Consider the following 13,117-nt stretch of genomic DNA (forward strand, 5'->3'; position numbering starts at 1 on the left):
TAGAAGTGGAATAAGTGTGGAAAATGAATATCAACCATCCTCCTCTACTCCAGGGTATGAAGAGCCTCACGCCAATTTTCTTTCTTTGCAGACACTCTATGTGATGAGTTTTATAGACTGTTATTCTCTGACATGTTTTTCTTATAGAAAAATAGCTGCTTCTCATAAAGAGTAGCAAAGTGTCCCATTACTTTTATAACATGTGAAGACAAAAAGGAGATATTTTTGTAATATTTTTGGTAGAACAACCAAAAGCTTATACACATTTGACTGTCCTTTTGTTGCTATAACAAAGGTATTACCCCTGATAGAGATTCTGGAATTTAACATGTTAAATTGGTTGCAGTGGGGAATGATGGCAGATTTTGATAAAATAAAGATGTAAAATTTGCTTCTGCTGAACAGACAAAACAGAAAGAAAATCCAGACCAGCTTCTACAAAGCCACAATCTAACATTGTATCATAAATGTTTATTTTAAAAGAAACATAAAAACTGAATGTATTTGACCTCTGCCTTCTGAAGCCAAAGCGAGTCTTCGTGTTTACTTTTGTTGAGCAAATACCTATAGGAAACCCTGGATCATTTCTGTAGCTCACATGCCCAGTTCCAAAATTAAGAAATGTAGAAGTGTTTCTTCAAGCTTTTTGCTACTGTATACTACTGACATGCTACAAGATGCAACAATGTTCAGAAAACTCCCTCAGGTCTCAACTTAATTATATCACTATACCAAGGAGAATAGTTTAATCTGACGAAGGTTTCAACATGTCTGACCCCTAAGGTTTGTAACCACCTAAAAGGGAGACCTGCCTACTGAAGAAATTCCTCAACTTGGTTTTAAAGTCATTTGTACCATTTAAAAAACAATATACTTTAATAATTTGCAGTTCATTTGGGGTGGGGGCAGGGAAGAGAATTTAGCATTCTTATGATGCATGTTACCTACATTTACAACAGACTTCTCTGATCCCTTTTCAAGGTGAAATCCGTGCAAGGGTAGATAAAGCTCCCACAGGAAAAGGCAGGTGAGATAAAAACATCACAAATATACATAGAACAACTCATTTTGAAGCTCTCACAATGTGAGGGTTCAGTGATCCAGACAAAGTAAAGTAAAGTAAACAAGTGGACATAAGATGACTCCAAAAATATTAAAATGCTTGGATGGTCGAAAGTAGAAAGAAAAGAGAAATACAGAACTGCAGATGAATAGATTCAAATTAAAGAAGCCATGATTCTGATTTTTGTAAGACTTTAGCAAAATTGACATTGACATTGTCTTCTGGATGTCTCTCATCCATAGGGCGACTATAGGTTGAAGCTGACTTGATGGTAATTAAAAATAAATGGTTCAAAACTACTGCAAAATCCAGCAATGTTGCTTTCCCACCCCAAGCAACAGATGATTTATACAACTTCAAAGTAGACGATCAAGATACTGAAATGAGCTTTTTCACACCTTGGTTCAGTCATAAATCAGAATGGAAACTGGACTCATGAAATAAGAAGATGACTAGGACTTGGAAGGGCAGCTCAAGTGCAAAGATATATAATTGAATACTAAAGTCAAGATTGTCCATATTTCTAATCTGTTAAAATTGTTTGAAAGCTGGACAATGAAAAAAAAAACTGCCAGGAAGATAATTAATTCATCTGAAATGTAGTGATAGAGGAGAATTCTATGGATATCAAAGCCAGCCAAAAAGGTAAACAAATGGGAAGAGCAAATCAGGCCTCAAAGCCAAAACGAATAAGCTAAAAAAAAATCATATTTCGGGCATATCATGAGAAAACATTACTGCTTAGTAAGGAAAAGAAGGCTATTGATATAGGTAGATAAAGCTTGCAAGAACTTACCAAGGCTGTTCATAATATGGTCTCTTTGAGATCTCTCATTCAAAGCGCTGCTATAGGTTGAAGTGCCATGTTCCTACTAGGAGGTCTTCAGCAAGCCGCAAACCCATCACACGACATAGATACAGAGCTATGATTGCACTTTAACTGCCATGGCTTTATCCTGGGGTTTAGGGTTAAAGGCACCAGGGGTTAAAGGCACCAGACACACTCCCTGGCTGAGACTTCTAAAGCTCCTTCCCTAAACTGGAAATCCCTGGATTCTTTATGAGGGAGACATGAATGGTAAAAGTGCAACCATAATTATGTAATTACATATTAGGAAAAGACCTCCAATCTCACACCTTTGCAATGTGGAAGAACACAAAACTCTTCCCCTTATAGAAGTATTGCAAGAAAGACTCTGAACACTCAAGTAGATTAATTATTATTATAGGATACACAACAGTAAAAATTTCAGTAGTCTGTCCAGTAAAATCAATTAGCCAGGGACAACATGGGAATTTCCTTGGGACACCTATGATTTCAGTCCTTTCACTAAGTGGAACCCAATGGGTGAATTGCTATAAAAATAAATTGAGCCTATGTGTTTCACAGTGTTGTCCATAATTAAGAGTGAAGGTAAAAGAAAAAACAACTATAATGAATCCTCTTCAGTTACACTATTAAACATTTAATATTGCATACATGCACAGCAGCCTTTATTCTTGCTTGAAACCTCCCCCTTCCCCTGCAATCCTAAATGTGATATCAACATATTACCTCAGAAATGAATAAGATTTTTCTGTTGACTGAAAATTTAATCCAGGATTCATACTGGGAAAAATGGAACACTGTTGAAAATGTACCGAACTAACAACAGGGCAAGATCTGTTGCTTCATAAATGGATTGTCTCATAAAATCCCAACAGAATGGTTCAGAAACCTTTCTAATACACAATGTTCAGCATTCATGCCCTTACCTGCAGACTTGGTGGGGCTTACTCCTGAGTAAAACTGCTTAGGACAGTGCTGCCAGTCTTCTAACTTGAATGCCCTTGATCTTGCCTAGAACATTATTGTAAGTGATGTTTTGTTTGGCAGTTGAACAGAAGAGAATCCACGACAGTTTGAAAAAGCACTCCATGGGGTGGCAGGCATGAAGGGGAGCAAGGAGGAAGGATTACAAAATTAATCCCGATCTCCTACATATGTTTACAGGAAAACCCTGACAAGAGAGAATAAGCTCTTTGCTAACATGTAGGTTCGCTACAGTAAAGCATGCTAATCTCATTTGAGAGAGATGCAAACGTGACACTCTGTTCCAAATTTTAACTATGGAAAATGTGGAAAATGAAAAGGACGAAGGGGGGAGGCATTAGGGCAGGAATGCTTGGAAGCTGTAGTTTTATGACCTCTCACCCTTCCTCACCACTATGTTGACTAGGATTAATGGAAGATGCAATTCATAAACATATGGAGGATCCAACTATCTGCCCTTCAGGTAGAGGAAAGGAATGTAATGTATCCAAAGGCTATTTTAGCTGCATTATATAAACTGTCAACTATTCCATCCTTTCCAACAGTTTTGATGCTCCCACTAATATCTGGTGATCTCACCCACCCACGCCAGAGTCCCATATGGCCTTGTAGGGGAGCTGCATGGGCTCTTCAGCTCATTTAAGATGACAATAATAAAATAAATGGCAGTGCATAGGATATGATTCCCTTTCTATGGTGCTTGAATGAGAATTAGCCAATCATAGGCAATACCTACAACTTGGAGGATACTCACCAGGCTTGAATAATCCATCAGTCCTCACTAATGTCTTGTATCCTGCCTCTGTCTCTTCTGTCCGCTCCCACATGTTAGGAGGACAGATAAGTACATCAGAAAGAGACACCTTTCTCTCCTCATCATTGTTCTGAATGTCTCTACTCAGGTGTATTTCTTATCAAATCCTGACTGGGTCCCAGCTGTAAATGTGTCTCCTAATTGGCACCCCAATCAGATCAATTATCTCTTTCTTTCGCCTCAGAATTCTCCAAGTTTGCTTCAGCAGGACATTTTGTGAACTTACACATACTTAACCAAAGTTGTGGTAATCATTTCCTTACAAGGAGGAGTCTTTGAATTTTCATCCCTTCAAATAATGGGAACATTTTTGAACATAGATCTAAATAGAACAAATATTTTTGTTTCAAGCCACTTTTAATGATTAAACCATCATAAAACTTTAAAAGTTCATTTCTCTACACACCTGTTGTGTTCTGGTTCATTTGTGTTCTGAACCAAAGCTGTTCAACTATAGTACATTCTTTAACTTAAGGTTTACAAGCGAATCTAACAAGTTTGGTGATTTTTGAACCACCTCAACCCATTGGGTTCATGCTCAGGTAGGTGACATTTAGTTTGTTTAAAAAAGGACCAAAATCTAATTGTTAGTTCCGGCAGTCTAGACCCACTTACTCAGTGGTAACTTAATCAACACTGATGTAAGGCTTTATTCATTAAACAGGTCTACTCTACTCAAGATTAACAACTGGATTAAGGCCACAGTCAGCTCAATCATCCATAGCTAGGACTATGTTGATGTTCTTGTCTGATGTACTCCTAATGACTTTGTGCTGTTCTTGTATGTGGGTTATCAGTATATTCCCCAAAGCTAAGTTTAAGGGAGGATAAAGCACTGGTAACCCTTTGGCTGCTATTAGTTTGACTACAGGGCCTATAAGAAACTGTAGTTTAAATCAAATCATGCTAGAATATGTTCGTGGTATGAGATTTTGAAGGAAACCCTGCAGACATAGACTGCTTCTATGATCTGGAAGCTGTGTGCCGGAAAAGGCTGTACTTGATCCTTAGAAAAAGTATTTGCAAAATCTTTGATGTTATGAAACTATTTTATGACTTTGATAGCAACTGAATAAATAGCATGAAAGTGCTATTTTTTGTTTATGGGCTTTGCACAAGAACAGACAACTTCAAAATTAAATTGAGACTAATGTAAAAAAAAAAAAACCCCACATAAGCTGTTTTTACCGGACAAGTCTACTTTTTACCCTTCTCTCATAAATAAGAAGATTCCAACTATTTGAGCAGAGACGCTGATTTAATTTCCATGACTACAGTTTGAGATGTTTCATTAATAGGTAATCAGACTTACATATGAAGACTTGAAATAAACGATAAAGTAATACATATATTTTCTACTACATCTCAGTCATCAGAGCATTGGGCATTCAGTTGATTGGTTTAAGTCAGAAATATTGCCAGTGGGCAGTAAAAGATAGACTCTAGTGCATTTAAAGTATAGCAGTTTCCAATACTGCCCAAATTCTATTACTTATTGAGGTATAATAAGTACCTCAAGATTTATCTCAGATGAGTAACCTTAAAGTAAGGAAGTTGATACAAAAGATACTGTATTTCACAAGATTTAGAGAGATGGGTGGGAATGAGGATGCATCTGTGGGGTAAGGTAAACATGATTAAAATGAATGTTATGTCTAGAACTGTTTATGTTATTCATAGAATTTCTCTACTTATAACCTGCAAGTATTAAAAAACTAAATGCATCGTTCAGGAGATGGTGAGGGGAGGGCTCGTTTCCCCCTCAAATGTCAATGAAAAGTATGTAAATTCCCACTGAAGAGGGAAGGCTCCACATTCCAGATCCTCTGGACATATATTTTACCTTTTATTATTTTTTGGGCATATCCACTTAAAAGCAATCCCCTGTGATCAGATTTCCAGTCTTCATTTCTGCCCCCTCTTATTTAGATGGATAGTTCTTGGTTCTCATTTTATTTTAAAAGGCAGTGTTTTGCTTATAACTTTAGCAATTAGAACTATGTGGCAAATATTGTCACATCAACTGTAAATTGACCCATATGTTCATGTCAAATTGACTTTATGGGAAAACCTATACATTGGTATGACACAATTTTTATGGAAATTAGGGGCTGATAATGGGATTGTTACCTTAAATCAAATACTTGATGTTGCTTTTGCATTGTTCAGTTTTGCAAGGACAGTTTAAAGTACTTTATCAGTGAAAGGCAAAATCTAAAACTGAAACATTTGCTACAATCCAGATTGTATCCAGGGTTCCTTTAATATTAGAGATATTAATTGAGGCTAACCCATGTCCAGACCAACAATATATTTATATCTATACATAAATATGACATGCAAGGTTTACAACAAGAATTGAATAGAGAATTTAAAAATACAAATCTGACTAATCAATGGCCTTGGTTTTAACATCTATAACTAGTATGGCTCGTATCTCTCATTACGTTTTCCACAACAGAAATAGCTCTTTTGGTTATATTTGCGGCCACAATGTCTATTCAAGAAAGTGTTTTTCTAAATCAGTAAATTGTTATAGATGTGATATTCCTAATACTTCTTTAATGAATAGATTTTGGAGTTGTCCCATAGCAGCCACATATTGGGAAAAAGTAGTCACATAAATAAATTCGATTTTAGGAAGTTCCTTGATATTCAGGAATGTGCATGTTCTTTCAAATTATTTACTTGTTTCTTGGAAATTAACAAATGACTGGCTGAAGAGGATTTTTTGGCATCCCTTTGACTGTTAGAAAATACTTTGTTACTGACATATATTTTTTGTTATACCGGAACATTACTATATGTAACAGAGATCCCCCTTGAATGTATGTAAATAAATAAATAAATAAGTAAAATATATTTTTTCTCACAATTTTATATGATTGATTCACATGAATACAAAAATTTATTTGAAGAAAAAATGTTTTTGCACCGAAAATAATTTCCTAAGCATAAAATGCTGTTTTCAGTGCAAAACAACCATGTGCAAATTTTGTTCAGAATAAGTCCCAAACTACAAATAGCATTTTAAAATTGTGTAGTTTTTAAAGAATTTCTCAGAACAGGAAGAAAATGGTTAGAGACTAAGACAGATCTAGAACATGGAAGGGCATGTTGTTGCCCTCCAGATTTGTTATATCATAGGTTAAAAAGTCTACAGCTAAAGAAAGTTATGGTATACCAACTTCTGGATAGTCACAATTGTACAGTCCTGCATTGCTTTGATCTAACAACAGCTATTAACCAAGAACATCACACGAAACCTCTTTTGTCAGAAGCAGTCTACCTTTCCCTACTACTCTGGCAGGAGACAAACAATGTAGGAGAGCTGTTGGGTTCAGCCCTGACTCATGGGCTTCTCAAACACATCTCTCGGGAAATGACTCTACATTGTATTGAAAAAATATCTGTTTCTGAAGGCTATAACTTCCAAAATCCCATACTCAGCATGGCTGTTTTCCAAGCTCTGATAAATGTCGATACATCTGCAGCCTGAACCGACAAGGTTTTACTTTCAGATTAGAATGTGTCCAATGCATTCTCACTGTTTTGTTTTTTGCTCTGGCAATCCATCTTAAATACATTTGTTACCACTGGTGCTTTGTATACCATTTCACTGCAGTCATCTAAAATTCTACTTTACTTTGTATCAAAATATTGCTGTATCTACATTATTGCTCAACAGATATCCAATTTTAACTCATATGCCACTACCCGAAATCAGTTGCCCCAAAAAATTGTCAGTTGTTGTCACTGCATTTTTCAACCCAACTCAAACTAATACACGCAATCATATTTCTTTTGAAACTAGGCAACAGGGCTAGTTTTGGTATCTGCCCTTTGATGGTATAATGCAGGAACCTCATACAGAATCCAGGGAGTAAAACGGTAACAAAATCCAATGCCTATTTTGAGCACAGGAAAGTGATATTTCAAGTAGACAAAACTGTTTTTGACAGCACAATTACAGATAGATAGGTATTTTGTGTATCCCTTCAAGTCATTTCTGATTTATGGCGACCCTAAAGCAAAACTATGATAAGGTTTTGTTTAGCAAGACTTGTTTGGAGTGGGTTTTGCCTTTGCCTCCTTCTGAGGCTGAGTGTGTGATTTGCCCAAAGTAACTCAGTGGGTTTCCATGGCCAAGGAGGATTCAAATCCTGGTCTCCAGAGTTATAGTTCAACACTCAAACCACTACATCACATGTTTACTTGTATCTAATTTTCACCATGGGATTTACTCCTAAGTAAGTGAACACAGAACTGCAATTTCCAAATGATATTGCAGTTCAACACATTTTCCTGAGAGCAAGCTCTGCCTACATATAAACATGATTTACTTTCATGTAAACATTCATAGGATTGCATTATGCATCACTGGGCAGGAGAAGATGTTTTACTTGGTTGATTACTTTTTACTGTGGAAACAAGTAAAATGCAAAAACTCTGCAGCCACCTTTCTGCAGTTAACTTTAGATACTCAAAATACACCAACCCCAAAGACATGGAGACAAATCTCTGATGTCCAAAGCAATTCCTCCCAGATGAGTGAGCACAAGATCAGAGCATTATAATTTGAGAGGATGGACACAAAACCAAATGCTGACCATACTTAGTGCCGTTGTTTCACAGTAGACCAAAAATATAAGTATTTCCTTTAAAATGACTATAAATAACTGATAAAGAGTTACTTTTCAGACGAATCCTTTTTTAAGGTTAATATTAAGGAAAAATACATTTGAGAGGAAGGAACTGTGTAATCTTTTAATCACCACTATCCATAGCCAAGTTCCAAATATCAATTATAAAGCAGATAAAAGGAACTTAATGGGCTCCCACTTGTTCATAACAATATCAATCTGTTTCACACCTATTGGTCATTAACTAGTTATATATTCTTATTTTGCTTGTATACGCAAGGCAGCATTGTCTATAATGCTGATTTGTTACAATGCATATAAAGACAAAAGGCTACTTTATGCGGTGTGCCTATCTGAAACAATCTCATGGCAAAAAAATACTAAACAAATTTCTAACATGACAGTGAGTCCTTAAAATTGAGACAATCTCTCTGAAAATCCCAACAAAATACTTGCCTTCTTTGGAACAGAATTCAAAATTATCCTATAGTTCAAAGGGGACAGGGAAATGACTAGTGATGTATGAAGCGACAATCCTCTAAACACACTAACAAGGGAGTAAGTCCTGTCAGATTCAGTGAGATTTACTTCTGAATAAATATGCTTAAGAATGATCCTGTAAATTCTCTGAATAGCTGTCACTCTGGTATCTATACGCATGCATGTAAACAAATCTTTAATACCTTAACCCTAGGCATTTTTGCCAGGAAGTAAATCCCACTAATTTCACAGGCACCAAGAAATATAGCAACTGGAGGTTGCAAAATGAGGGCATTCTCTTCCAAAGGATTTTGCTTCCCCCTTGAAATTTCCCTTCCCCAAATTCCTAGCATTAAAAAGAGGAGGACACTGAAAATCATGTTTACCAAGAACTCTTACATTTGCTATGTTTGCATTTCCTGGGCAACTTGGTCTGTCTTTTTTCTTCAGAAGCCTAAACTATATCTCTAAATGATACATTGGATTTTTAAGTTACTGCTATGCTAAAATTGGGGGCCTAAAGGAAAACTTCATTGGGGGGAGAGAATTCTTATTTGGGGTGTGTGTGCTCTCATTGTGCCCCCTTCCACAAAGCTACAATTCTGAAAGTAATGCTAAAGTCTGTTTAGCTTAAGGTTCAATACAAAAAGTTCAGAAGCTGACAGAGGAAAGTGAAGAAAATATATCCAAGAAGGAGAACATTATTTTTAATTGAGCCAGTCTTGTTGCATTGCTTTTAGATGATATTTTCATCATCTCCTATTTTACTTGAATAAACAAGATGTTGCCATTTCCCTCTCACCCTGCAAATGCCCTTCAAATATTGTATCGGGAGCTGATACCTGAAGCCCCCCCCCCCCCCCCCGCACACACAAATGAGTGTAGATGAGAGTGCAGGTGCTGGGAGTGATCCACAGGAGGAGGAATTGACAAAACTATGTTGCATCCCGGCTCCAACAAGATGGCTTTGTGAGATTCTGGTTCACCAACAGAAAAGTTCTACAGAAAAGTCATTCTGTTTCTACTCTATTTCAAAAAAGACCTGACTCTGAGACAGAGAAGGTATGTATTAAGGACTGGCCATTCTTGTTGCTGAATGTTAAGTACCATGATATGAAATAGTTGGCATATTAGAATATCTATGAAATCAACTCACCAAAGGTGACATAGATCCATTTGGCAGGTAAGGATCAGACAGCATGACGAAAGGGTACCCAGAGTAAGCAGATCCTTTGTACATCCCTGGATCTTGATGTTTTAAACCTGTTGTGATTCAAGTTTGACATGAGGACTTCTCCTTATGAGCATTTCCACCTCCCTCCTTCACTTAATATAAAAGAGGAACATCATTTGAGCATCATTTATTCATCTCACAGTCGTGTGTTTAAATGGACCACAAACAAGATCACACTCCCTCGCCTGAAATTAATTTCTTGGTGACTGCCAGACATCACAGACAATCTGCCCACAAAAAAACTGAGCTATGGGTTCCTTGTATGTGTCTCTGCCTTAAAAATGCCTGTTGACTCACAGGCAACCATGGGGATTTCAGATTTTTTTTTAAAGCAAGGCATACTCAAAAAATTGTTTTGCCAATTTTTTCCTTTGAAATGTAACCTACAGTACCTGATATTTGTTGGCATCTCCCACCCAAGTACATAACTGACCCTGGGAGCACCTATACCAGCAGTTCCCAACCTTTTTTTGAACAGGGACCACTCTCCAACATTAATACCATAAAGGTTACAAATCAAGTTTGGGTCAACTTCAGAGTCTGTTTGGTTATTTGGGGTGCTGATTCAGAAAATTGCACTGGATAGACCACACCAGCTCTAGTTTCCAATACAGAACATATGCCATCCTGTAGTCGCCATCTGCTCACCCCCAGAAAACCATATTTAATAATCTAGAGCTGATTTTCTGAATCAGCACTGCAATGCAATTTTCTGAATCAGCACCGCAAATAACCCCATGAACAAGCCTAAATTTAAAGACACCAAGATTTTTTTTTTAAAGTTGGGCTGTTATTATCCCCTCCTGGGGAGTTCCAGCTACAACAGACCCATCCAACTGTTGAATGGTTTGTGAATGTATGGGATATACAACTGATTGAATGGGTCCACTCTAGGAGAGAGGAGCAACACCATTCAGACCATGGCTTGTTTTCTTCAGTCCCTGGCTTTGCACTGCTCCAGGTACCTGAACTCCCGCTCAGGTGCTCCAGGGCTAAAGCGGATCACTCTCCCAGACAATCCCTGCTCTGCAGTTCCTGAGGCCACCTCTACCTGGCTGCCTCCCTCCTGCCTTCTTTCCTCCATCCCGATGAAAAACACCCCATTAAACTCATGTCAGGGAGGGAAAGGAAGGGCAGCAAAGACTTTGAATCAATCAGGGCCAGGTAACACTTCCCAACAAAGGACTCCCCCAGGCAGTAAGCAGCCAGACCTGGAAGCTGAAAGGCTATTCAATGTCAGCCAAAGTGACCAACTAAAACATTTGCACCTGCTTCAAGCAGACAAGAGTCCTTTCTCCCACCCTGAACATTCCACAGATATGCAAACCCCAACTGTCTAGTTTCCAAGAGACCTCACAACCCCCGAGGATGCCTGTCATAGATGTGGGCAAAACTTCAGGAGAGAATGCTTCTGGAACATGGCCAAACAGCCTGGAAAACTCACAACAACCCATGGAAGCTTTCGAGAACACGGAGAAGGGTTTGCAAAGTGGAAGAAGCTCCTCCACCTGACCCTTCTTCCCCAGTTGCATGCACTTTGCAAACCCACGACTCTCCTCCTCCCAGGCCAAGCTGTCCTCCCTCGAAACAAAAATATAAACCCAGACTTCTCCACGTCCCTCACTGAAAAATGGGGGCGGGCGGGGAGTGGAAAGGGGAGAATGCATGGAGGGAGGGATGCCGAAACTGACCCTCTTCCATGTGATCCGGGAGCTTCTCCGCGTAGACCCGCTGAGGATCTTGCAAGCGCCGGATGGCCTGTGGGGAGAGAGAAGGGGCATGAGAGGAATGACAACAACAGTAACAATACGAGAAGCGTGGCAGCGGGGAAGGTGAGGCAGAGAGGGGCGGAGAGCGCGGCCTTTGTGGCGGCGTTGGCGGGGCTCACCTCGCTGGGGGCTGCCGGGGCCGCGGAGGCGCCGGGGTTGGCGCTGGCGTTGGGGGCGCCCTCGGACTCGTTGACCAGGGAGGACTTGAGGTCGGCCAGGTCGCCCCCCTCGGGGAAGACGCTGGCCTGGCTCTTCTCCTCCTGCTCGCCCTCGTCCTTGAAGGCCAGCATCTCGTCGTTGGCGCCCAAGTCGTCGCCGACGCCGCTGTTGAGCTGAGGCATGGTGTCGGGGGCACCCTCCCTCTCCCTCTCTCTCTCTCTCCAGCCAACTTCTGGGCCGGGGCGGCCAAGAGGAGAGCGGGGAGCCTGGGGGTCTTCCTCTCCTCCCTCTTCCCTCTCTCTCTCTCTCTCTCTCTCTCCCTCCTGCGCCTTCCGAGAGGAACGAGGGACTCGAGCTCGCCTGCACCTCCTGCCCCTCAAAGGCGGCAGTTAGGTAGGGGGACCCAGGCAGAGAGGGAAACCCGCCCCCTCGCTTGGCCCTCCTCCTCCTCCTTCTCCCGCCTCAGGAAAGTTTGACTAACTAACTAGCTCTGAGTGAGACAGCAGCAGCAGCAGCAGCAGCGCCCGAGGGGTTTTTGCTGGGGAGGAAAAAAAGGAGCCAGCAATCAAGCGCGCGCCGGGGAGAGCAGCGTGTGCGCGCGCCGGGGAGAGCCGGCCCCGCGCCTCCCTCCCCAAGATCAAAGGCGCCGCCGGGTGATTGGCAGCCGAGGGGTGGGGCCGGAGGATTCTTTCTCCCGCGACGCGCTCCTGCCTTAAAGAGACAGCGCACTCCCTCGCTTTCGCCCGCTTGGAAGAGCGAGTAAGCAAGCAATCCACCTATAGGCAATTTAGCATTTGGGCTCTGCTCAAAGCGGGAGGGAGGAGGGAGGAAAAGCCTTGAAATTACCGCTTTTTATAAAGACCTAGTGCAATGGGTTTCTGGTCTCCGTTGCGGTTTGGTTCCGGGACCTCCGTGGATACCAAAACCCACGGATACCCAAGTCCCATGATACACAGTGCAAAACAGAAGTCTATGATATAAAATGGCAAAGTCAAGCCGAACTTTTGGGAATCTTTTTGGAATGTTCCTAAAAAGCCGCTAGTGGTTGAATTCGTGGAATACATATACTGTGAAAACGAAGTCCCATTACTAAACTCAATAGAGATCTAAGTTGCTGTGCATTTTCCAGGCTGTATAGCCAT

The 13,117-nt window shown here is 40.3% G+C and overlaps 1 protein-coding gene and 1 non-coding gene across 11 annotated transcripts in view; both read right to left on the reverse strand.

The window, feature by feature from the left end:
* Positions 1–12,639, reverse strand: part of tcf7 (transcription factor 7) — a 132,298-nt gene extending 119,659 nt beyond the window's left edge. For 2 of the 10 annotated variants that reach the window (XM_008104754.2, XM_016991746.2), the window contains exons 1-3: positions 11,936–12,634; positions 11,739–11,805; positions 9,970–10,076 (exon numbers count right to left, since the gene is read on the reverse strand). In XM_008104754.2, coding sequence (XP_008102961.1) covers positions 9,970–10,076; positions 11,739–11,805; positions 11,936–12,157 — 396 coding nt within the window. In that variant the 5' untranslated portion in view covers positions 12,158–12,634. Of the gene's footprint in view, positions 1–9,969; positions 10,077–11,738; positions 11,806–11,935 lie in introns of all 10 variants that reach the window. The other 8 variants (XM_008104756.2, XM_062970363.1, XM_008104757.2 and 5 more) reach the window with 6 other exon arrangements.
* LOC134297250 (small nucleolar RNA SNORA64/SNORA10 family) lies at positions 12,109–12,243 on the reverse strand. Its single transcript, XR_010003979.1, has one exon. It is a non-coding gene; the product is annotated as a small nucleolar RNA SNORA64/SNORA10 family (small nucleolar RNA).
* Positions 12,640–13,117: the final 478 nt, after the last annotated feature.

Source organism: Anolis carolinensis, chromosome 2, assembly GCF_035594765.1.
Source record: "Anolis carolinensis isolate JA03-04 chromosome 2, rAnoCar3.1.pri, whole genome shotgun sequence".
NCBI classification, from domain to species: Eukaryota; Metazoa; Chordata; class Lepidosauria; order Squamata; family Dactyloidae; genus Anolis; species Anolis carolinensis.